This window comes from Marmota flaviventris, chromosome 8 (genome assembly GCF_047511675.1).
Source record: "Marmota flaviventris isolate mMarFla1 chromosome 8, mMarFla1.hap1, whole genome shotgun sequence".
Lineage (NCBI taxonomy): Eukaryota > Metazoa > Chordata > Mammalia > Rodentia > Sciuridae > Marmota > Marmota flaviventris.
The window spans coordinates 124,402,537-124,428,043 of NC_092505.1; the positions used below are offsets into that span (position 1 = coordinate 124,402,537).

The window sequence follows — 25,507 nt, forward strand, 5'->3', positions numbered from 1 at the left end:
TGCTGTGGCATCAGAGGGTAATAGCTGCCCAGTGCTAAGTGGTCTAGTCCTCTCTATAAGCTTTGGGTGTTCTTAGGACCAAGAACAGAACTTAGCACATAATAGGCACTCAAAGCTCCCCTGTATTGAATGCTGATCTGAGGCTACTTAAGGAAAAGATACAAGGGTTATATATGTGGGAAATCTTGATCAGCCAAGGCTGGAGGCTTTGGATTTTGGCTAAGGTGGATAGGGTGTGTGTTAAATCTGCTTTGTTAGGGTGTGTGTTAAATCTGCTTTGATAGGGTGTGTGTTAAAACAGCCCTGCAAAGGAGGGCACCTCATGGGGAAATTGAGGGTGGAAAGAATACCCACAAACATACACAGGTGCCCTGAGAGCTGCTTTCTGTACACTTCCAGCGGGTGCGGGGATACAGTGGGAAGAGAATTGAGAAGCAAGTGTCCAAGCAATTTTATAGTGTGAGTTCTGGAAGATACCCCACTGACTGTCCAGGTCCTGCTGAGCCTAGAGACACATCAGTCAATTCTTTTCTCATGACAACCTTGCTAGGTAGAGTTTATTTTTTCAGTTTTACAGATGAGAAAGAGGAAGGTCAGTGAGGTTAAGAGACTTTCTCGGATTTAAATATCTTAGGAAGTGAGAACTTAGACGTGTCTTTGACTGCAAAGCCTGGATATTTCTCTTCCATCCAGTGAAAAGGATTCTCTGACCAGGGAAGAGGAAAGGAACAGGATTCTCCATCAGAGCAGAGGCTAATTTAGGCTTCTTCACTTGATCCTGATCTCTGTTCTGTACACTTTATTATTCTTATAATTTTACCTTTTAAGATTTGTGTAGAATATACATAACATAAAGTTTGCCTTATTTATTTATGTTTTTGGTACCAGGTATCAAACCCAGGGGTTAAGCCCTGATTGAGCAACATCCCCAGGCTTTTTAAAATTTTGAGACATGGCCTCACAAAGTTACTGAGTCTGGCTTTGAATTCGCAGTCCTCCCGGCTCAGTCTCCTGAGCTGCTGGCATTACAAGCTGTGTTCCCAGGCCTGACTTATGGAATGGCTTTTCTCCTGTTAATGCACTTTACGGAAATTTGATTCATAGCCCAAAGAGCCAGGAAGAGTAGGAGAAAGTGTGTTTCTCTCCTGGGGTGGAGTGAGGCTCCAACATTGCTGCAGCGTGGATGGACTGAGGACTGTGCTCAGTGAGAAGCAGATGCACAAGGCCACAGTATGTGAGCCAGTGACAGGAGATGTCTGGGACAGGGGAGTCCAGAGATGGACGTGGACCCGCAGGTGCAGGCTGGAGGGATGGGGGGCCGCTCCTGGGACCGGGCTTCCTTCTGGGGTGAAGAGTGTTCTGACTGGATGAGCTGCAGCTGCACCCCGGGAGGGTGTGCAGGCTGCATGGCTTGGCAGCAGGGCCTGTGACTTGTACACAATCATGCGTGAGTCAAGTGCAAGACTCCAGGACACCTGCCCAGACTCCCTACCCGCAGTGCACACAGCGTGCTGGCCGGTCAGCACTGCCCCCTGCTGGCTCAGGTGCCCCCACCCTCACGCCCTCCTGGGAGAGGCTTGGGAGGTACCCCTCCCTTCCCAGGTTGCAGCTGCGGTGGGGTGGGCCTTTGTCTCCCTACCCACTTTCCTGGTGCTGGAGTGCACCCAGGGCTCACACGCGCAGGGAGGTGCTCTACTGCTGAGCTGCACCCCTGCCCTTGATTTATGTATTTATTTATTTTTGTGGAGCTGGGAATTGAACCCAGGGCCTTGTGAATGTGAGTTGTATCCCCACCCCCTCTTTTATCTTTTGAGACCCGGCCTTGTTAAGTAGCCCAGGCTGACCTTGAACTCCCATCCTCCTGCCTCAGCCTCTGAGTTGCTGCGATGACAGTGTGGCTCCTGCACCTTGCATACCCAGTTCAGTTGGAATGAAGAATCACTGTGAATCGGTCCTGGTCCTGCAGATGTGCCCAGTCTCCAACTGCTACGTCCCTCCCTGAACCCTAAGGGGAGGGTCTGCCACCGAGAGATCTGGTCAACTGGAGTGCCACATCAGAGGCCAGGATGGCCAGTGGCTGATGACCCTCCTGATCCAGGACACATAGGGGGCCATGGCAGTAGCCACAGGAGGCGGTCCCAGGGAGTGAGTTCCAGTCCTTTGTTCAGTGAGATTTTATAGGTTTTGGGGGGATACTCTGTGAGTCACAACATCACACAGCAAATCATTTCACACAACAGGAAAGTCAAACAACAACTCTTAACATTGATTAGCACATTCACTGGTGGAAACAAGTTGGGTAGGGGTGATAGGTTAGTACAAGAAGGGGATTCCTTTGAACTGATTGGTTTAAGCCACGAGGGGTGTACGTGCCAAACTACATGGTTTCCCAACATGTTATCAGCCACCATAAACTACTGGGGGGTCATCTGGCATCCCAGGTATTTTCTCTGTCTCATGCTTATTGGTGGTTGCTAGGGGGTTGCTATGAGTCCTCACCTAGCCTAACTGAGTCAGGGACACCTGGTGCCCTAAAGATCTCTCCTGTTATTTGTAGACAAACAACTCAGCAGGGTGGCTATGTGCCTAGGAGTGCTCTGTGGGTTTTTCCAAGGACAAGGGTCACGCCCCCTTCCTTGGACAGGCTTTGCTCTGAGGTAGAGTCTGGTTTCTCAGAAATGGAGTCACATCAGTTTCTCAATAGCACCACACTGGGAACAAATCTTTTACTACAGGGAACTTTGAGGGACACATCCAACCATAGCAGCATGACATTTTGCTTTTGTCTGAATGTTTTGTTCCCTAGCAATGGAATTGAAATCCGGACCCCCACAGAGATGGTATTAGGAGTGGGCTTTTTGCATGTCATTAAGCCATGAGGGTGGAACCCTCATGACTGGGTTTGGTGTCTTCATAAAAAGAGACTCCAGAGAGTACTTAGGCACTTCCTCCATTGAACACACAGCTAAACAACAACTATCAATCAGGAAAGGCTCTTAACAGACACTGAGTATGTTGATCCCTTTATCTTAGACTTCCCAGTCTCCAGAACTGTGAAAAATGCATCTGTTGTCTATAAACTACCCAGTCTATGGTATTTGGTTATAGCAGCCTGAATGGATGAGACAAGTTTCCAAGTTTATTCATGGTGTAGCATATATCAAAATTACCTTTTTTTCTAAGGGTAATATTCCATTGTATGTATATACCACATGTGCCTATCCATTCATCTGCCAGTGTACCTTTATGTTGTTTCTACCTTTTAGCTATTTGCTGAGGCTGGCTTTGAACTCTGGATTCTCCTGTCTCAGCCTCCCAAATGCCACCGCCTGGTCCCTGTGGCAATTCTGTTTGATTTTTTGAGGGACTAATGGTAGTCCCTCTTTTCCATAGTGGCTCTACCATTTGTATTTCTACCAGCAATGCACAGAGGTTCCAGTTTCTCTACATCTTTGCCAATATGTATTCCCCAATACTTTTGCTTTTGAAGCCAGATTTACAGATAGGTAGATAGTGTAGTTAGGTAAATCAAGTCTAATATCGAGTAAGATAAAGAAAATGGAGACCATTATTAAATGGAGTTCAGGAAACCAGAGCAGCACTTGCGGAAATTGAAATGTTAATGTCCCCAAGGCCAGGCTGGGAACCCATCCTAAGGTATGTTAATGCTGAAGCAGCTCCCAGCAAACAGATTACTCCTTCAGCCCACCTATCTCCCACCTCCCATGCAGGCCTTCTCACCTGCATTCTATCACTGCAAGATAAAGGGAAACAAAGGACATGAGTGTGGGAAAGTTAAAAAAGACCTTAGCTATAAAAAAAAAAAAGGGAAGATCTCCCCCTTCCTTTTAGCAGATTCTTCCTCTGGGGAGAAGTCTTTTCTGCTGTCCTTTAATAAAGCCTTCTACTTTCTACTTTACACTTGCCTCCTTGGGTGCTTCTCTGTTATACTTGAGGATTTGGGGAAGCACTGGTAAACAGCGGTAACACTTTGACTGTCCCAAGATGCAGAGGACTGAGGCTGCTGTGGAAGGAAGGCCTTAACAAAATCAAACAAAGCAAAAAAACAGAACAGCAAAGCGAGACAAAACAAGAGCCCATAATTTTGGGAATCGCAAGGGATCAGGGAGAGAAAATGAGGTGCGTGGGGGGAAGGTGGTTGCCATCTGATCAATCTAAAGCATATACCCAAAGGATTCAAAGGATCAAAATCTAGAAAGTTCCCCTTAGTTTTGGGCGGGTGAGCAGAGCTGTCTGCGGAGATGGGGCGGAGCTGCAGTCGCCCCAGTTTACAGCAGGCCCATCGCTGTGGGCCTGGAGAGGGAGAAAGGGAGCACGTGGGGCGGGGATGGGGACTGGGGTGGTGGGGAGTGAAAGAAGGAGAGGGTTGGAGCACTCCAGCCGCCCTGGGCTTCAACACGCCCAGCTCTCAGCAAGGCCCGGGAACTAGTGACTTGGATCTTGGATTTTCTTAACGGATTAAACGTGGCATTCCCTCCGTCCTCCCATCCGTTACAGATCTAAAAATAGCTCGTCCCGGGGGTGCTGGGAATAGGCTCCGCCTCTCCTTGGAATGGTTGGGACGCTGCGGAGGGAGCGGGAGGCACCAGAGACCCCAGGCCTGGAGCTGCTAGCGTAAGGAGGCGATCTCGGCCCCTGACCACTGCGGGTGGACCGCCCTGGGGCGGCGGGGGCTAGCCTTCTCCCCGCCGCGGAGTGCGCGCAGCCCGGCTCGTGGTGGCTGGGGAAGCAGCATCCCTGGGCTGCGCGGGGCTCCGGGCTGTCTCTGGGCTGTCTGGGGCGGTGAAGTGAGTCAGGCGGCGGGCCTGGGGCGAGAAGGAAAGCTAGAACCCCGAGACCTTTTCCGCTGCCCCCAGCCCTGGGTGAACCCCTGGTGAGCCTGGCCGCCTGGGAAAACTATGCCAGGAATTCAGCCCGGGAGGGGAGCGGGAAGGCGGCGTGGCTGCAGTCGGAGCGATCCGGACCGTGGGCGGAAGGAGGTTAAACCTTGGCTGCCCTGGTGTCCTGCAGGGGTCCAGCCCCGCGCCGGGACTGCCGGCTCTGCCTCCCGACCAGCGGCTCCCTGGGCTCCGCTGGGCACTCCGCGCCAGCCCCTTTGGCCTGCTCCGGACTGAGGTACCCTGGGAGGGAAGGACTCACCCGGGCGTTGGAGGCGCGGAGCGGGAACGACTGATCCCCCAGGCCTCGGCTTCCCTGGGAGGCCTTGCCCTTTTACTTTTTGGGAAAAAAAAAAAAAGGAAAAGGAAAGAAAAAGAAAAAAAAATGTGATTTAGGGGGCTTGATGATTTGAGTTCTGTAGTTAAAGAGAGATCTGTTAGCGATGAGACGACTTTTTAAACAAACATGTTGGCATTTCTATTTACTCCCGGTTCCACCCCTGGGCTGGAGTTTAGCAGCAACAGGATTGTCGATTTTAGGTGGTCGTGGAAAAAAGTCCACAGGAGATTTACTTAGTACTGGGCAAAGGTGTAAAAAGCAGATTTTGTTTTTTGGTTTGTTGTTTGACAATTCTGCAACTCGGAAGATAGGGCATTCAGTCCTCAAGTCTAAAATACTTCCAAGGGGCATCAGTCAAATCTCCACACCTACTTTTATTTTAAAGAGAATCTTTGCGTGGCAAAAATTTACAATAGACTTTTGACAAAAAACGTAAACACTGTCTTTTAAAAAATACCTCCTTGGGATTGGGGCTACAGCTCAGTGGAAGAGTTGGAGATTAGCATGTGCCAGGCCAAAGGTTCATTCCATAGCTCCAGTGCACACAAAAGTGAATAAATAAAATTAAACTACCTCCTTAAAGTTACTGGGAATAGGAGGCCAGCTGCAAGGGAGAGAGCTCTATTCTTGGTGGAATGGATCTCTCCCTCTTGCTATTTGAAGGTAGTGACCATGGGTGCAGCCCCTATGAGAAATAGGGAGGAGCAGGAAAGGGGGTCTCCTTTTTTAGAAAAGGACAGAATTCAAGATCAAGTCTAAAGTTTCTATACAGTAGTGCTCCAGGAGAGCCCATGGGTCCCTGATCTCCACCTGGTCTCCTGCACTCCCTTGCCTGTGCTGTGTATAGAGCCTGTTTGCAAACTGTGGGAAGGTTTCCTTGGCAGCCATAGCAATTAGCACTAATGACGTGCCCCAGTTTCCCCAGGCAGGTTTGGAAGCCAGGGCAGGTTTGTAAATGATTGCTTGGCAGCCCTTCAGAAGCTTGGCACCCTCCAGAATCTCCTCGTGGGGGCTTTCTTGAGGGAGAAAAGACAGTACAGTGTTGTTGTTGTACTGCTATCAAGTTAAATAAAAAAACCAGGCATTTGGCCAATTTTGTGGAAGTTATCTTTGATCGATTTTAGGTGGGAAGATTTCAGAAGAAACGTAAATTCTCCAGGAACTGTTCACAGTGTGATGGCTGCCTTTCTGGGTGGTGACCAGGGGTGTGCAAAGCAAGGGTGGTAGATGGGTTTTCCCTATTGGGTGTGGGATTGCCATGGTTAGAAGCCAACTCTCCAACAATAAAGTGCTAGCACAAATATTCTTTGGGGTTATTAATTCATGGTATTGGACTGGAATTGGGAAGGGAAGTTTCCTAGAGCCCCATCAAAACATGTAGAGGTGGATGACACAGCTTCAGATTTCCTAATGACAGTCATATCTACCTCAGTGTCTATTCCCAGATGTGGAGAAAGCACTGTGCTGATAATTCAGTCAAGAGAAAGCACGTGTCCTTGTCCCTAGAGCACGTGGTTTCCAGGTAACCTTACACACTTTCATTTGGCTTATCTTCTGTCTACTGTAGCCAGAAAGCAAATTGTAGAGCTGAGTCGTGTTCAGACTAGCCCTGCAGACACGGGGAGATTTTAAGATCTCCAACACTGATCCTGTCATGATTTGCTGTAAACCCTGTCAGCCCTTGCACTTTGGTCAGGAAGTCTCAGGTACTGTAATTTCCATAATAGGAAATAATTTATATATCATCATCATCACTCCCCGCCCCCATTCCATTATTGGGAGTTAGTTTGGCGTAATTCAAAAGCTTTCAAGATAGACAGAAGTTGGTTGCTTAGTAGCTGAGTGACTTGGGGCAGGTCTCTTAGTCTCCCTGAACCTTGGTTGCATTTGTCAGATGAGGCAAATCATAGCTACTTAACAAGGGTATGTGTGGGCTGGAAATAGCACTTTTAAAGGCTGGTACAGTTTCTGGAATATAAATGTCTGATAAATAATAGCTGCTGTCATCATCATCTTCCAATTCCCACAGTTCTGCTTTACCTTTTAATGCCAGAGCCCTAGGACTTCTGAGAATTGGACCCTTGGGGTTCCAGAGGGAGAGAGGCATAGTATTTTGGGGGTACAGTAAAAACTAATTCAAAATCCTGCATAACTGGGAGTGAGAATGTTACTCTCTATGCTCAGAGTATGAAGGCAAAGGTTTAAGAGTGGCTCAGGATGCAAGCTATCACACCAAGGGCACATAGTGACAGTGTGGTACTGGGATGCCTTACTGGTGTGCCTGAGCCCACCCACAGGGCTCCTGCACTCTCTGCTTTCATTAGTAGCCATTGGAGTCAACCTGTGGACACAGGCGGTCAACAAATCTAGCATTTTACTCTGCTATTTCACTCCAGTGAGTGCACATGAAGGACTCCTAACTTCATTTTTACTCTTTACCCTAATTCTTGGTGGTTCATAGCTTCATTTCTTCAAGACCCCAAGAAGGTAGGCAGCTATTCTAAGATTTGGACAATGTTACTCAGCTCTATAGCAATCTGAGCTCAGGAAAATTGGTCAGGGGCTGGAATACAACAGATAGGAATGAGTCCTGGTGAAGGTCCTGGAAAGCTTGGAGTTGGAGGAGGAGAAACAGAAATATTCTGGTAAGGGACCTTCCTTGGTGCTCCCACAGCACCCTCTCTTAACTCCTTCCCTGGCACCTACCAGTCTGTGAGTAATTTCTGTGTTTTTCTGCCTTTTTGGAGAACAAACTCTGGAGCCAGACACTGCAGTTGGCATTGTGTGAAAGTCATTTCCTCTCTGTTCACTCTCTCAGTTTCTTTGTCTGTATGATGGGTTGTGAGAATTGAACCAGATAACACACATAAAACTTTAGAACTGTGTGTAAAACAGGTTGGATTCCACAGATGTTAACTCTTTTTATTGACAATGGCAGGGACTGTTTGCCTGGGTCACTATTCAATCTGAATGTGAGTTACGGTGCCTGGCACTTAGCAGGGGCTCAGGAATCCTGTGCTGATGGATGGATGAATGAATATTACACAGCCACCCCACATGGACTAGACTGTACACTCTGTGCTCTGGGACACTAGGAGGGCCAGGATATTTTGACTGTGGGTCTGGAAGGGCTTTCTGGTGGTAATCATGATAAGCAGGGCTTTCAGGCATGCATCCACCCTCAATAGGATCAGAAGGAGGTGGCTGAAGCCCTATAACAAGAGGTGGTGCTCAATAATGGCCAACAGTCCTGACCAGAGGTTACCTGCCTAGGTTTGAATCCAGCCTCTGGACCTTGGTCAGGGGTCTTTACTTCTCTGTGGCATAGGTAATAAGCATACCTCCCCAAGGGGTTGTTCTGAGGATTACATGAATTCTACTCTGTAAAGCTACTGAAAAACAGTGCCTGAGACTCAAATAAACACCCAGAGGTGTGAAAGTGTGTACAGAAAGTAACTCCGTGGTGGAAGTTACACTTAGAAAGGTGGTTTGGAAAGAGTCATAGATGTAGTCTTGGGATGTCGTTCTTAATGAATTTGCAGTCAGCCTACAAGAAACACCGTTCTTTTCCAGATGGCTGAAGTTCAGTGGTGGCTGCTCTTTTTAAACAGGGCACACCCTCCTCCCTCCTTTTCCTTTATCCCAGCACTATCTACTATGCTGGTTCTGAACCCCTAAGTGTGGGAAGCTACATTTCTAACAAGTTCTTGGGTGCTGCTGCTGCTGCTGCTGATGGTCCAGGGAACATACTTTGAGAACCACTGCCTTACTTTATCTTGGACTCTAAGGTGGGGAATCAGTTGCCATTTATCATCAAACTTGTGCTGTGCCTTCTCCCTTACCTGGCCCTTCAGGCATGTAATGCTACTTTCCTGGTGTTGGTAGCACTTGGGTTTGCAACTCTAGGTATATTCAGTTTAGAAGGATTGGGCCTTAGGGTCACAAGAGAGAAAGGCCAGAGAGAAAGAGATTCGGGGGTGTCTGAGGCTCATACGAGAGCAAGCCTGTGGTAGTTGAAGCTGTATTTGTGAACTCATCCCCAGGACAGTGTGCAGGGAGAATGAATCATGGGTGAACAGAAAAATCTCAAGGTTACACTGGCAGTCCTGCTTTAAGTGAAAGGTGAAAGAATAGTCACTGTTTAAAGAGGAGGCAAAGAGGTGGGAGGAGAGCTGGGAGAGTTGGTGATGGGCAGTTATTGGCCTTGTTCTTGCGGAGGACTGCTGGCAAGCAGCTGAGGCCAAAGCTTAAATAGTTAAGCAGTGAAGTTTTCAGGTGAGCTCATGGTCTATGGGAGGACAGGAAGCAGGTGTCCTGTTACCCTTGCCTGCAACATGCCTGGTAACCTGCTGTTGCTCTGAGGCACCGCTTGTTGTGAGCAGTTGTCTCCGGGGCTCCAGTGGTGCAGTTAGCTTGGAGCTAAGCATGGTGAGTACCATGTCACCCAGCTCCTTTTTTTTTTTTTTTCCTTTTGTGATATGTTAAGTAGGCCATGGGGGAGGGGTGTGTGTTTATTCAGGATGGCTGTGTTTTTGGGGTATGTTAGGGAAGAGGATCCAAGAAAAGAAGGAAAGATGGGAGCTGAAACTGAAAAGGTGGGTCTGCAGCATCCTGTGGGCAGTGTCAAGACCTGGCGAAGAGGCCTGCACTTGGTGCTGTGACAAGAAGGAGCCACACTGAGCTGGACAGTGGGGAGCAGGTGTGTGGTTGATACATCTGGGAAGCCCCCCAGTGCCTAGCATAGGGCTGGGCCCACGGAGGTGTACCTTCAATGAATGAATGAGTTGGAAGTTTGAGGGAAAAGGACTGAGATTCTAATCAAAGTAATAACCCCAAGAATCAGTGTTTAGTAGTTCAAAGTCCACAAGCTTTGGAACCAGAGGCCTGTGTACTAGCACTTCAATGCTAATCTTTCTAGCTGGGACAAGACACTCAACCTCTCCAGACATCAGTTTCCTTGTTTGTGAAATGGGAATAATAATCCTGTGCCTGTTTGTAAGTTCGTGTGTAGACTCCCTGAGTTGTGAGTGCCATGCCCTCGCCTCTCTTCCACTTCGTACAGTAGCCTGTCACTGCCTTTCCCAGATGAAGAGCTCAGCAAGCCCAGGTGCTTTCCTGGAGACCCTTCCCCTGTGCCAACCCAGCCTCCCCTCTCCTCGAGGACTTTCTCCTTCCTGAGGTCAATGGCCTTTCTTCTCTTTCTACTATATTTTCATGTCTGAATCACTCAATCCAGAAAGAACTTGATTAAATAGGGTAACATGTACCTCAAGGGAACTGCAAATAACTTAAGAGAAGTGGAAAATGAAAAACAGAAGTCCTCCAGCCTCCCTTTCCATTCTCTAGAGGTAGCCATTGCTGACAGTGTTTTGTCCATCTTTCAAGAATTGCCCATGCGGCCTGGGGTGGTGGCTCAGTGGTAGAGCGCTTGCTTAGCATGTGTGAGGCACTGGGTTCGATTCTCAGCACCAAATAAAAATAAATGAATAAAATAAAGGTCCATCAACAGGTAAAAAAAATTATATATATATGAAACCAAATTGTCCATGCTCATGAAGTCCTGTAGATAAATGAATTTATGCATGAATAATAATTATATATTTTATATAATTATAACAGATACAGATTATTCAAATTATCTCTGGTTTGTGTAAGGCCTATCTATCTGACCACCTCCTATCCATGCCATATCCATCAATTCATTTATTTATTAATTTATACTCCCATTGCCCTCTTCTCATAGGTGACCATTCCAGTGTGACATATATGTAAATAATTAATATTTATAAATATTGTTAGTAATTAATAATAAATAATTTTGTGAGCTAGTAAATATGATTATATTAATATATCATTAAACCAAATGAAATATTTATGTATATACATTAATATATGAGATTATTGTTACATATCAGTATATGTAAAGTTTTTATTTTATAACAATTCCTTTTGTATTCCTTATGGTCTTTTGCTTTCTTATTTCCTTGTACTTCATTTTTATAAACAGTATTACAATGACAAATTTTTCTCAAGCTCCTTTACACATGTGAGTTTGTCTATAAATTGTAGTTCTTTTTTAACAACCTATTTTATTTATTTACTTACTTTAAATTAAATTTTAATTTTTATTTTATTATTTTACAGTGTTGGGGGTAGAACCCGGGGCCTCGTGCATGCTAGGCGAGTGTTCTAACTCTGAGCTACATCCCATCTAAATCAAAATTTATAGTATTCACTTTAAATTCCCTCCGGTATCATCAAACTACTATTTGGCTCAATTCCTAGCACAGCAAAAAATTGAAGGAAAAAAGCTCTTTCTGGATTGAACATAATCTGTGCAGAGACATGGCAGCTCTCTTGAGCCCCTCCTGGCAGAGGTAGATATCATTTCACTTGCATTCCACGGGAGAGAGTTTAGCTATGTCATCACACCTCACTGTAGGGGAAGCTGGGAAATGTAATCCACCATGCTCCACTGGAACCCTGTGATGACAGAAGGCAAGGATTGGGTGGTTAGTAGATGGTTCTGCCACCTATGGCAAGTGGTTGGACATTGTCCTGAGACACATGTAGGGTTGCAGAAGGACCCAGTTATACATTTGACAGCTCTACCTGACAAAGTTCTCTGCCAGGGACTCCTGTGGTGGGTCTGGAAGGGTTCTCTGAGTACCTACTGTGTGCCAGCACTAGGCTGGGTGCTTCACCTGCCTCATTCCTTATCTTCTGATAAATGGGTCTTCTGGTCCCTTATGTATTCAGGAGGCTGAAAGGGAGGGATCTTGCCCAGACAGAGGTTTCAAATCTATACCCATGCAATTAATTGCAAGGCCCACACCCTTCCTTTCTACGTCATGTGTTCCTTATATTGCAACCACTCGCCCACTTGGTCTGATGCTGACCAGCTGCACAGTACATGCAGCCACACACACCTTACTTAACTTGGACTCTCTTCTCAATTTTCAGGCTCTCTTCCAGTTCCTTGGCCAGCAGCCGTGGCCTTGGTGGCATCACAGCCCGGTGGTCAGTCCAGGGTTTCTCCCCTCCATGCAGTCCACAGCCGCTACTACTGAGGGTATTAGCAGCCCCCACTATGGGGTCTACACACTCCCCACTTTCAAGTTCCAGCCTCGCAATGAGAGCCTAGACTGGAGGCGTATTAGCGCTCTGGATGTGGACCGTGTGGCTCGGGAGCTGGATGTGGCCACTCTGCAGGAGAACATTGCTGGCGTCACCTTCTGCAACTTGGACCGGGAGGTGTGCAGCCGCTGTGGGCACCCTGTGGACGTGGTACTGCTCAAGGTGCTGCGCCTGGCACAGCTCATCATAGAGTACCTGCTGCACTGCCAGGACTGCCTGAGTGCCAGTGTTGCCCAGTTGGAGGCACGGCTGCAGGCCAGCCTGGGCCAGCAGCAGCGGGGCCAGCAGGAACTGGGCCGCCAGGCCGATGAGCTCAAGGGAGTGCGGGAGGAGAGTCGCCGACGTCGCAAGATGATCAGCACCCTGCAGCAGCTGCTGATGCAGACAGGTGCTCACAGCTACCACACGGTGAGGAACCACCATAGTGCACAGGGTGGGAGGGTGGGGTCTGTGTGCCCCAGCCACCAGGCCACCTGGCCAGCACATTCCTGGGCCATAAGGCCAGTATGGGTCATTCTCACTGGTTAGGAATAGATTTTAGAGATGTTGCTTGTGGTCTGAGATACTGAGCATGTCTGATCAGGTTCTACTCTGTGTGTTTATGTATGTGTGGTAGCTGTACACATGTGAGAGCTATGTATGGAGGTGGTGTACATGGAGTATGTATGTGTATAAGCACATATACAGGGTGCATGTCTAGTGTGTGTATTTGTGAATGTGTGGAGGATATGTGTATGTGTGTGGATGGTGTGAATATGTGTGTTTAATGTGTGTAGGTGAATCTTGGAGGTACTTCAGCAACTGATATTTGTGTTTATGTAGAGTATGTGGCATGTCACATATGTTTGGACCGGTATATCATGAAGGGTGCAACTCAAGAGTGTATACATAAAGATGTACTTTGTGTGAAAGCATGGTGCATAAGTGTGTAAGGAAGTGTGTTTGTACTTATGGAGGGTGTGTGTATGGACGTATATGTGAAGAAATGAAGGACATGTAGTGTATGTACCTAGGTATGTGTGCATTTATGGAGGGTGTGAATGTGTGTGTGTGTGTGTGTGTGTGTGTGTGTGTATAGAGAGAGAGAGTGCACTGTGTAAAGATGTAGGTGTGTAGAATCAATGTGTGCCAAGGGAATAGTAGGCCTCATTTTTGGAAGGGGGCTCCACTGTTTACCCAGGTGATGGTTCATTACCCTGAGCAGCTTTTGAGCATTGGAATCTGTCTCCATGGAAAATGCAGACTGGAGACATTGGCCCTATAATAAATTGTCACAGTGGCCAGGCCCTGAGGTTTTGGGCACAGGTTATGTTGGTTTACGTTTCAAGAAACTCAAAGTTTGGGAATGAATGGGTGACTTGTTTTTTTTAGTCCTCGACAATACTTTTGACACTAGGTTCTCGTCCCCACATCATCAATTCTTCTTTTTTTGCAGGGGGAGGGTATCAAAGATTGAACTCAGGAACACTCAACCACTGAGCCACATCCCCAGCCCTATTTTGCAATTTTCATTTAGAGACAGGGTCTCACTGAGTTGCTTAGTGCCTCACTGTTGCTGAGGCTGGCTTTGAACTCATGATCTTCCTGCCTTAGCCTTCTGAGCTGCTGGGATTATAGGCATGCGCCACTGCACCCAGACCCACATCAATTCTTCAATACCAGCTGAAAGACTTCTTTTTTTCTGGTGGTGCTGGGGAATCAGAATAAGGGCCTTGAGCATGCTAGGCAAGTGCTGTACCATTGAGCCACACCCCTAGCCTGACATTGGCTTTTTTTTTTTTAGGATTTAAAATCACATATATTTCAGTTATGTTTTATTTTTTAATTGATTTTATTTTATTTTTTAAATACACTACAACAGTGGAATGCATTATAGTCCTTATTACACATATAGAGCATAATTTTTCGTATCTTTGTATATAAAGTATGTTCACGTCAATTTATGCCATTATACATGTACTTTGTTTTGCATTCTTAATATACATATATACCACAATTTTTCATATCTCTGTTTGTATATAAACTATGTTGACACCCAATTCAAGTCTTCATACATGTACTTTGTTTTGTTTTGTTTTAGAGAGAGAGAGAGAGAGAGAGAGAGAGAGAGAGAATTCTTTAATGTTCATTTTCTAGTTTTCGGCGGACACAACATCTTTGTTAGTATGTGGTGCTGAGGATCGAACCCGGGCCGCACGCATGCCAGGCGAGCGGGCTACCGCTTGAGCCACATCCCCAGCTCCATACATGTACTTTGGATAATGATGTCCATCACATTCCACCATCCTTGTTAACCCTTGCCCTCTCCTTTTCCCTCCCACCGCTCTGAATTCATCTATTCCTCCCATGCTCCCCCTCCCTATCCCACTATGAATCAGCCTCCTTATATCAGAGAAAACATTCAGCATTTGTTTTTAATGAATACTTTTTTTATGAAAAATTTGAAACATATACCAAAGCAGAGAGGATGATATGGTGAACCTTCATCTACGTACTGTTAGCCCAGCAGTTCTCATCTTGTGGCCAACGCCATTCCATGTGTATCTCCACCCACTTTCCCCCACTCCTGAACTACCTTGAAGTGTATTGGTCTATGCTTGTATCTATAATGTTTCAGTATGTATCTCTAAAGGGCGAGGAATCCCATTTTGAAAGATAAACACATCCCTATCATCACATCCTGAAAAATCAACAGAAATTCCTCAGTATCATTCCCCAGTACCAGTCAGTGTTCAGAGATCCCCATTGGCCTTGCATGTGCTGAGCATGTGCTCCATCACTGAGCTGCATTCCCAGCTCCTTAAATTCTTTGTTTCTGAAGTAGCCCAGGGGGTCCCAAGAGAAGGGGTGTTTTGATATATGGAAGATGTCTCAGGAGATTTAATGCCAAAATCCCAATTGCTTCCCTTCTGTGTAGTGCCACTTATGTGACAAGACATTCATGAATGCCACTTTCCTCCGGGGTCACATCCAGCGCAGGCATGCAGGAGTGGCAGAAGGAGGTGAGTCAAGTTGCAGTCCCCCTGACCCCACCACCCGCCAGGAACTGAGGAAGGGCATAGGCTGGCATTCAGTGGACAGGGGGACCCTGTACACCCATCTGGGCCCTTAGAGTCTCACCATCCAGATGCAGATGGGGTGACCTACTGTCCACAGAGGGGGATCCCACGGGGGGCTGGATGAGTTGTTGACTGCCTGTATGGGGAAGATGAGATGGGAGTGGATGGGTAGTTTCCAGTCTTAGCTTTGTCCCTATCTGTGATGTCATCTTAGTCATTGCTCCCCTTCTGGATTTCTGTGGACTTCCCAGAGAATGGGACAGGCAGATGAGGTGACTTTGAAGGACCCTTGCCTCCCAGCTGTCTGTGAATATGCAGTTCTATGAGGCTTGCTAGGAAGGAGCTTAAATGGGGTAAAGGAGCAGTCAGACCAGATTTTTGACTTTTCCATATACTTGAGCTTATCTTGACTTAACCACTTAAACATTTTACCATTTGAATTCCCAAATGAGTGCCAAGACTGTGTGTTGTTCCAATAGAGATCATCATACTTTATGTCTACTCTTTGAAGTTCAACAGACATAGCTAGCTGTACAAGTAAGATAAATCTAAATATGTAACATAAATATAAAAATCCCATTAAAGAAAACCTTTTTTATTTTCTATTATTTGAATTCCCTTTTTAAAATAGTATCATATACCTAGCCTCTACCTCTATTATGTGTCTAGTTGTTGGTGCATTGCAGGCTGCTAAAGTAAAACAGATTTCCATGTCTTAAATACTGGTGTGTTGATAAAAGTATATGTCTTTGATATAGAAACTTTAAAAATAAGAATATAGGAAAGAGAAAATAAAAACCATGGACAATATCACCAACAGTTAATATTTTGATATACTCTCAGTTTTTTTTTCTGTGTACATATGTAATCATAATATGCATTTTTTTTTTTTTTTTTTTTGGTACTGGGGATTGAATTCAGGGGCACTTGACCACTGAGCCACTACCCAGCCCTATTTTGTGTTTTATTTAGAGACAGGGTCTCACTGAGTCGCTTAGCAAGTTGTTTTTGCTGAGGTTGACTTTGAACTTGCGATCCTCCTGTCTCAGCCTCCTGAGCTGCTGGGATTACAGGCATGTGCCACCACGCCCAGCTTCATAATATGCAATTTTGACTATTACTTATTTTCATTTAAGAATATATCAAGCTTTGTACACTAAATTATCTTTGAAAATAGAAATTTTGATGACTAAATTCTCTCATGTGGCTATCATAACTTATTTCATAATATTCTCCCACTGAATATGTGGGTTATTTGAAATTTTCCCTATTATATATCACAGGATGATTGATATTCTCATATGTAAATCTTTGTGCATATCTCTTAATATTTCCTTGATGTAAGGAGTAGGGAAATATGTTCTTGAGGCCACTTTTGCTACATGAATGTTCATGGTGTTTTATTCTCCAGGAGTGGGCTCCCCAGAGGCCCAGCTCTGCTATTCCACACTTGCCAGAAATCTCCTTATTAAACCAAAATAATTTATACTCCTTCTAAAAATCACTTGTTTTCAAAAAAAATCCAAACTGAGAAAACCACTTCTTTTCAAAGAAAAATATTCAAACTTTTATAACAGTACCATCTATTTAGAGATCACTATTAATACTTCAAAACCTAACAAATGATTAGACATAATTGGTGTCTTTATTAATCCTTAACTCTTGCATTTATTTGTATGTACTGCAGTTTAAAAAAAATTTTTTTTGGTTGTAGATGGACACAATACCTTTATTTTATTTATTTTTATGTGGTATTGAGGATTGAGGCAAACGCTCTACCCCGAGCCACAATTGCGCCCCTGTATTGCAGTTTTATAATTCATTCTAGATTATTTTTTTAACTTAAAAAATTGGAAGTAATGCTAAGAGAGAGACTGTTATGAGTTCTCTCACATTGGTGCCCCAATGAGATAATACATAGTTAAATTATCTACATTTAATCATTTCACAGTGTGTATATTCTTCAAAGCATCACATTGTGCATGATACATACATTCGATTTTGTCTGTCAATTAAAAATTTTAAAGTAGACACTTAAAGCAATGTTGGTTAAAATTTTTTCCATGCTGCCTTTTTTTTTTTAAAATTGAAAATTAAAACTGTACATTTAAATAATATTACTTAAAAAAGACCTTAAAACTACACTTATGTTTAATTTCTTTACGTTTCCCTCTGCTGCAATGATACCCAGAAATGTTTCCATCAATAGATGGCATATGCATGCTCGAATTCTGTTTCTGGTACTCTAGTAATTTTGCACTTCCATGTGACAGTATTTTCAGAATGCTTATTTTAAATGACAGTACAATAATAGTTCCCATTTATGGAGCTGTCATGAAGGCACTATGCTGAGCATTTGCATTATCACATTTCATCCTCACTAACCCCTTCTGAATTGGGTGCTGTTGTGATTTCCATTTTGCAGTTTGGGAAACAGGGTCAGGAATGCTACGTGCTTTGCCCAAAGTCAATGTACTAGGTGGCAAAGCTGGTCCTGAACTGAGGTGTGACTGCAGAGGCAAGAAACTACCTTTCTACCCTCTCTTGTCATGAAGCCCCAGGAAAACAGAAGCAAGAGAAGCCTGTGGAGGAGGTGTTGGAAGAGCTACAGGCCAAGCTAAAATGGACCCAAGGGGAGCTGGAAGCTCAGAGGGAAGCTGAGAGGCAGCGGCAGCTCCAGGTGGGCACAGGAATCGGGGAGACTTAGGTCGCTGGCTACTTAGACCTCTGAGGCACATGAACCCCACAGGGCTGAAATTCCAGCTGTCATCAGAGCTGGGAGTCAGAGCTAGAATGGCACCTTCTTGGATGTGGCAAATGATTTTAGGTAGTTTGGAAGGGAGAATCAAATTATTTTGCCAGACCTGTGTGGCCAAAAGTAGAGTGGAGAGTTGCAGAATTCTTGCATTAGTCCGCACCCCCCGAAGCCATTGATCTTGAATTTTAACTCCTTACTCTATCCTCTTAGTTGGTTTTCTGAGAACAAAGACTGGATTTGATTCCGAAAGTTCCAGAACCCAGACTGGAAGAAATGTTTAGTAAATATTTGCTGAATGAAAAGACAAACTTGCTGCTCATTCCTTCATTTATTCATTTGTTCATTCATCATTCATTTTCTCTGCATGCATTTATTGAGCACCAACTATGCCAGGCATTGCCAGGAGTATAAAGAAAGAGAAGACAAGTCCTGTTCTCAAGGGACTTCACAATTGAGGTTTGGCTGATTTAGAATGGCCAGTTCTAGATCCAAACAACAATGGGACAAATACCCTTTGTCTCCATGGTGACAAGCATGAATGGGGGCCTTTGCAAATTCTCAGCAATATTTGCTATATTGTGGAATTAATGATTTACATTGTTCTTGCTTTTTTCTTCTTTCTTTCCTTCCTTTTTTTCTCTTTGTTCTTTCTTTCCTTTTTATTTTTGGTAGGAAGCAGAGTTCACTCGTCAGAGGGAAATAGAAGCTAAGAAGCACTTTGATGAATGGAAAGAAAAAGAGCGGACCAAGCTTTATGGGGAAATAGACAAGCTAAAGCAATTATTTTGGGATGAATTTAAAACCGTTGTCAACCAGAACTCTACGCTAGAAGAGGTAGAGTAAAAACATAAAAAGCATTTCAAAGTTCTTTTGTTGAAAACCTGTTTATTCTCAAAAATTCATTTTTTAGTTTACATTACTTTTATTTATTTTTATACAGTATATGAATGGGTATGTGTTGCTTTTGTTAGTGCAGTAGTGGTGTATATAACCACAATAACCACAGGTAGGTGGAAAGACATTTCTGTCTCTTTGTTGTTATTTTATTTTTTTAGTTGTAGTTGGACACAATACCTTTATTTTATTTATTTATTTTTATGTGGTGCTGAGGATTGAACCCAGGGCCCCACACATGCTAGGAAAGTGCTCTACCGCTGAGCCACAACCCCAGCTCTTTGTTGTTATTTATTTGGTGCCGGGAATTGAACCAGAGTCCCATGTGTGCTAAGCAAGTGCTCTGCCACTGAGCTAAACCCCAGCCCTTGGTGTTTCCTCTTTGATCCGATTTCCTGTGCCTTTTCCTTCTCATACTCTGCTAGTTCTGGAATCAGTGGACTGGGCTTTTATGTGCAAAACCAGCCCTTCAGGTGACAGGACTTTTTGTTTTGTGGAAGAGGGGAAGGAGGCCTCAGGGGTGGCCTGGGATGCCTGAGTCCTTCCCCTGAACTCTAAGAGTGTGGTTCTCCACAGCATATTCCAAACTGGGGAAGAAATGGGCAGCAATCAGGTGAGCTCAGGGTTTTGAGTATGGCAGAATTTTAGTGGAATTGGAAGTATTCTCTTGGGTTCTGTTCTTCCCTGGGAGCTTGCTTCCCCTGTGCAAGGGCTGAGCCCTCAGGACAACCCTTGTGAAGGGCAACGCTGATTCATGTGAACATTTACAGGCACGTGGGTGCTTAGTGAAGACTAGTTGGGGGTTCGTGGGTGGGGTAGGTTGTGCCCTTCTGACACTGTATTGGCATAAGGTGTAAAAGTCAATGAGATGACTAGATCTTCTTCTAAATGATATTATGCCCTGGCCTTTTCAGAAACTGCAGGCACTGCGGTCTCACAGTGCAACAGAGTCCCACCTCGGATCGCTGCGGGATGAGGAGTCAGAGGAGCGACTCAGGCAGGCGCAGGAGCTCCAGGCCCTGAGAGAGAAGATGGAGATTCAGGTGATCATGCTCTGTGCAGTCCAAGGTTCTAGAGCAAGCCCAGAACCTTGTTATCTCCAACAAAGCCTCTCATTTTTTGCCATATGGATTTAGGGGAATTGCAAGACATCAAAGGTCTGTATTTTCAGATCTTGTGCCAACTCATGAGAGGGTAGAGCAAGGTTCTCAGGCAAGGCTGGTGCTAGGTGTCCAAGGTCTGACTTGACTGACATATTTCCAAAATATATACAAACATATATGGGGTGACACCTTTGTCACGATTTTTATCCTAACCCAGTTGAAAACAATTCAGAAAGTGTGATGGTTTCCTGGATTTGAAGATATTTAGGATGGACCCACTGGTGTGATGGTAAATGAGAAACTAAACTAGCTCTCTGGAGCTAAAATACAGTTTTGATTTGTAGCATTTGCCATTTGCTGTGGTGTAAATACTCCCACTGTGGCTGATTTCATGGTAGCAAGGTGAGGTGACGTCACTGAATGAAACTGGGTAAACTTATGCACCATCTGCTCTGACCCAGCTGGTGGCTCTGGCTGGTGGGTGAATCTTACTCCAGTTCAATTACAGGTGGTCTGTGTCACTGATAATTCCATGGTAGGGAAGGACAGTTGACAGTCATTAAATCACAGGTGCTTCTGTTTCTGCTCTCCAAGGTGGTTGAGACAGAGCTTCAAATTTAACTCTCAGCAATGCAGCATTTCCACCCATAGATACTTCACAAGTTTCCCATCATAAAGCAGCCATTCTTTTTCTATGAACTTCTTTGCCAATTTTCTATTATTGCCAATTTTTCTATTATTGATGTTTTTCTTGCCCATTTGTGGGTAGTGTGTGGAAATTAGCCCAGCCCTTTATTGTTCTAGTTGTGGCTATTTTCCGAAGTTTTTCTCTTTGGTCTTCAACTCCATTTATTATGGCTTAGCCATACAAAAATAAAGAATGTTTTATGTCATTAAAATGATCAAATTATCAATCTTTTCTTTATGGCCTTTCCTACTCTTGAGATTTAAAAAGAAATGATTTAAAAAGAATTTTCTTTCAGTACTTTTATGGCTTTAATTTTTACATTTAATTCTTTGACCCATCTAGAATTTATTTCGGTTTAAAATATTAAATATGGATCCATGTTCATATTTTTTCTAGACAGATAGTACTTATTTGAACATCATTAGTCAATAATCCATCTCCCCTTTCCCTCACCAACTAAGTTTCCATTTTTTCCCCCCTCTTTGTCCGAGCTTTCTATTCTATTCTATTAGTCTGTCTGCCTAATCATGAGCCAGTACTTTTTAATTTCTGTAGTTTTCTGATATATATTTAATATCTAGAAGGGCCCATTTAATAAGCTTTTAATCTTTTTCAGAATACAGAGTGGAAGAGAAAAATGAAGAAACTACAGGAAGAGCGTATGGCTGAGAGGAGAGAGGTAGTTGTCCCTGGGTGGTCTGGGGACATGGTTCCCGTGACCTCCTCTGATGATTCCGCATCCTTCCATTCCACCTCTTCCACCCAATCCCACCTATAACTGGATGGCAGATATTTTCTTGCTAATATTGTTCCCAGATGCTGGTTGCTATCAATATAAAGAATTGGTCAGCTGATGGGTTAGTAGTTTTCCTGGGCAGGGGCTGGGGACTCCAGGCCTTGTCTTCTGAGCCCAACAAAGTCCTTCATTCAGTGCTGAGGCCCTCTTGTCTTATAAACCTCAGATCAGTCACCTGGTCCATGTTTGGGGTTTTCCTTAAAAGCCCCCAAGCCTAGAGAACCAGGTGACAACGGACCTTAGTGATATTACACTGGGGGTCCAAATGTAGAGTTCAGTTCCTGAGCCCAGTACAGGCCTCAGGGCAATGAGAACTGCTTCTGTACACACGTCCATGAGGAGGGGGTCAGTTGAGGAGGTCACTGGTTAGCCAGGGACCCAGGTTCTGCCGTAGAAAGCTCAGGAGATGACAAGGCTCAGGTCAGAGCCCGGCCCATGGCTGATGCTGCTCCCCACTTCATCATAGGGGTGTGTGGTGGCCATGTGATGGGTTTTATTTTATTTGAAATATTTTCAAATAGAAAACATACTCAAATTGGTTCCAAAAGCAGAAGAAATATACTAAGGTACACGGAGAAGTCATTCTCACCTGTCCCCTCTCACAGGTGATGACTTCTATTGCTTTCTTGTATATTCTTCTAGAGTTCCTTTATCAAATATTAATAAATAGATTCATTTTGCTTTTGCTATTATGTTAAAAGTAGCATGTTAACACATTTTCTTCACCTAAATCATGGCATTGAATGATTTTTTTTAATGGTCTCAATTTACCCTCAATGGATAATCACATCTGTCAGAGGGCCCTTTCTCTCCTGGTCTTAGGGACCTGTGTTCCATTCTTACTCCTTAGGAACACCCCACAAATGTTATTAGAAAGCCACCTGCCCAGCTCTAGAAATCCTCTACCCTGGTTCAAGTGAACCCTTTACCAGTATTTGTCTCCAGAAACAGACCCTGTGGGCACCAGACACTCTGAAGTCCCTGCAGACATTTGACCTACCAGCCATCCTTGTGTCTACCAGCTGCAGGAGGAGAATGAGAGGCTCCAGGCCTCCCTGTCTCAGGACCAGAGGAAGGCAGCTGCCCAGTCTCAGCGCCAGATCAATGCCCTCCGGGCCCAACTACAGGAACAAGCCAGGCTCATTGCCTCCCAGGAGGAGATGGTAGGTCTCTCCTCCTCCCATCAGGCCCTGCTGCCCCTAGGCCTTTTTTTCTGCAAGGATTGCTTTGGATTCCTCTGGGCTCTTTAGGTTCCTGGAGGGGAGAGAAGAACTCTTTGGCATAAGGGGCACAAAGCAGCTCCTTCCCTCCAGGCTGAAAAAGTGTCCCTTCTCTGAAAAGGGGTCATTCTTACCTCTCCACCTTGGGGAAATGGAGTGGGCTGTCATCTGGGTTGTCCCTGTCCCACCTGAGCTCCATCCCCTTTCACATGTGGACTGTAAGAGGTGTGCCAGGAGGCTGGGGCAGTGCATCTGAGTGTCTTCCAGTTTCAGTGGGTGGCATGACAACAGTGGCGGTCCCTTCTTCACCATGCTAGACAGGTCTACTGCTCAGAGCAGGATCCCCACATGTTCTTACCAGACTCTAACCTGCTCTGTTCTACCTCTTACAGATCCAGACCTTGTCCCTCAGGAAGGTGGAGAGTAAGTCTTCAGGGAATTGTTTTTACCAGTCTTGGGTTCTTCTCCCCGCAACCCCCATCAATTTATAGGCAGAGGATTGGTGACAGCGGTCTATGGGACATGTCGTGTTAGGCTTTCCCAGGGAGCTCCTGGGGCAGACGACACTGAACTTTGAAGACTTTCCACCCGCTGGCAGGCTTTCTCTTCTCTGTAAGAGTATGGAGGCAAAGGGGAGGGGCAAGGATCTTGGGGGCAGTGATTGGTGGACTAGGGTTCATGAGTAGGTTTTTAAACTCACCTTGCCTGAATTACACTATATCATGTTATCTCCACAATTTACTGTAGGGTGGGCATTATCTTTATTTTCTAGATGAGGAAACTTTGGCTTATGGAGGTTCAAGGACTTTCTATCTCGTGCTAATGAGGGACAGAGCTGGCATGTGAACTCCAATCATTCTGCCTCCATTGTCCGTGGTTGTGACCACTGCTCCATCCTGCCTCTCTCTAATAAAGATGAATTGACTGGAGGGCTTGCTCCTTCTGACCAGTAGTCACCTGGGGTGCTTCCCTTTTGTCTAAAGTTGGGATGGGGTACAGGGTACTGGAGCCACTAACTATATCTATTCTTTTCAGGGACCCAAGAGGTGCCAAAGGCTGTGGACACAGAGGAGGACTCTCCTGAGGAAGGTGGCGCTTCTTCTTTTCTGGGTGTTCAGTGCAGAAAACAGCTTTGCTGCTGTCTTGGTTGTTTAGTTTGTTTCTACTTAGCTGTCTCTGGACACTGAAGCTAGGGGTGGAGGGAATTAAGAATGTGAAATAATGTCTTTAGTACCTGTGTGTGCCAGGTATGTCACATGCATGCATTCACATGCAATCTTCTGGTTCACTGATGGCGAAACCCAGGCTCAGACAAAGTTTGTGGCTTGCTCTGAGTCTATTGACTTAAAAATGGCCTTTTCTGTTTCACTCTGCATTGTGAGTGTGCTGCGGATGGTTCCCACAGGGCCTGACTATGTGCAGGAGTCTGCCTTGCTCCCTGTTCAAAGGACTGAGTACCTGCTGTTTTCACACACCTCATTTGCTGACTGATTCTGATTTGCAGAGCTCTCAACCAGATGTTGTGAGGGGATACATAAGAGAGATGAAAACAATAGACATGCTTCCTGACCGAAAGGAGTTTCTAAAGCACAGCAGAGAGAGGAAGCTCCCTGGGGAAACAAGAATGTACTCTTTCAGGGCAACCTACTGACCAAGGCCTGGGCACTCAGTGAGACTGTGATAGGACAATTCCAAAGTTACCCAATAGATGTATCTCCAGGAAGGGTTAGACTTCTGTCACCAGAGTTCATCACAGCTTTTTTTTTTCTTTTCTTTTCTTGTACCAGGGGTTGAACTCAGGGGCACTCAACCACTGAGCCATATCTCCAGCCCTATTTTGTGTTTTATTTAGAGATAGGGTCTCACTGAATTGCTTAGTGCCTTGCTGTTGCTGGGGCTGGCTTTGAACTCCTTATGCTCTTGCCTCAGCCTCCTGAGTCGCTGGGAATACAGGCGTTTGCCACTGTGCCTGGCCTTATTTTATTAAAAAAAAAAAAAAAAAAAAAAAAAAAAATATATATATATATATATATATATGTAATTTTTATTTATTTCTTTTTTTTTGAGATAGTAGTCTATGCACTTGGGAAAAACAGTGCGAGAGGAAGCTCTGCTCCAGAGCAGTAGGCAGAAGCCTGACTTGGGAACTTGTTAGAAATGCAAATTTGCAAATTCTCAGGCCCCATCCTAGATAAACTACAGAGATCTTAAGGGCAGGGCCTAGCAGTCTGTGTTTTCATGTGCTCCAGGGCATTCTGATTCCAGTGGCTCTGTACAACTGGCTGCACATTGAGAATCACCAGGACCTGGTCTCCAGCCTGGGAGCCCAGGGCTACTGACTCCTACTCCTAAGTGTCCCCCTGGGCTGGAAGCTGGGGTATTTCTGCTCCAGGGTACTACTGTCCCAGATCTGGGCTCAGTCAGTCCTGCCACAGGTTAGCTTTTGGTCCCCTGCTTTTGGTCCCCTGCTTCTTGAAGCACACCATGTAGGGGATGCCAGGTGATTCTGATGCACAGCCATGGTTGAGGTGCCTGTCCCAGTGCAAACTTCATTGAGGAGAATCAGCCGTGGAGGGTTGGGTTGGGTTGGGGGGTTGGTGATCATGGGGTGGGG

General features: G+C 45.2%; 1 protein-coding gene across 3 annotated transcripts in view; it reads left to right on the forward strand.

The window, feature by feature from the left end:
- Window positions 1-4,581: 4,581 nt before the first annotated feature.
- Dzip1l (DAZ interacting zinc finger protein 1 like) overlaps window positions 4,582-25,507 on the forward strand; it is a 32,243-nt gene continuing 11,317 nt past the window's right edge. For 2 of the 3 annotated variants that reach the window (XM_027934053.3, XM_027934054.3), the window contains exons 1-9: window positions 12,283-12,783; window positions 15,293-15,377; window positions 17,996-18,114; window positions 18,865-19,026; window positions 20,001-20,129; window positions 21,494-21,556; window positions 22,696-22,836; window positions 23,286-23,316; window positions 23,929-23,982. In XM_027934053.3, coding sequence (XP_027789854.3) covers window positions 12,283-12,783; window positions 15,293-15,377; window positions 17,996-18,114; window positions 18,865-19,026; window positions 20,001-20,129; window positions 21,494-21,556; window positions 22,696-22,836; window positions 23,286-23,316; window positions 23,929-23,982 — 1,285 coding nt within the window. Of the gene's footprint in view, window positions 4,636-12,201; window positions 12,784-15,292; window positions 15,378-17,995; window positions 18,115-18,864; window positions 19,027-20,000; window positions 20,130-21,493; window positions 21,557-22,695; window positions 22,837-23,285; window positions 23,317-23,928; window positions 23,983-25,507 lie in introns of those variants that run through there. The other variant, XM_027934052.3, reaches the window with a different exon arrangement.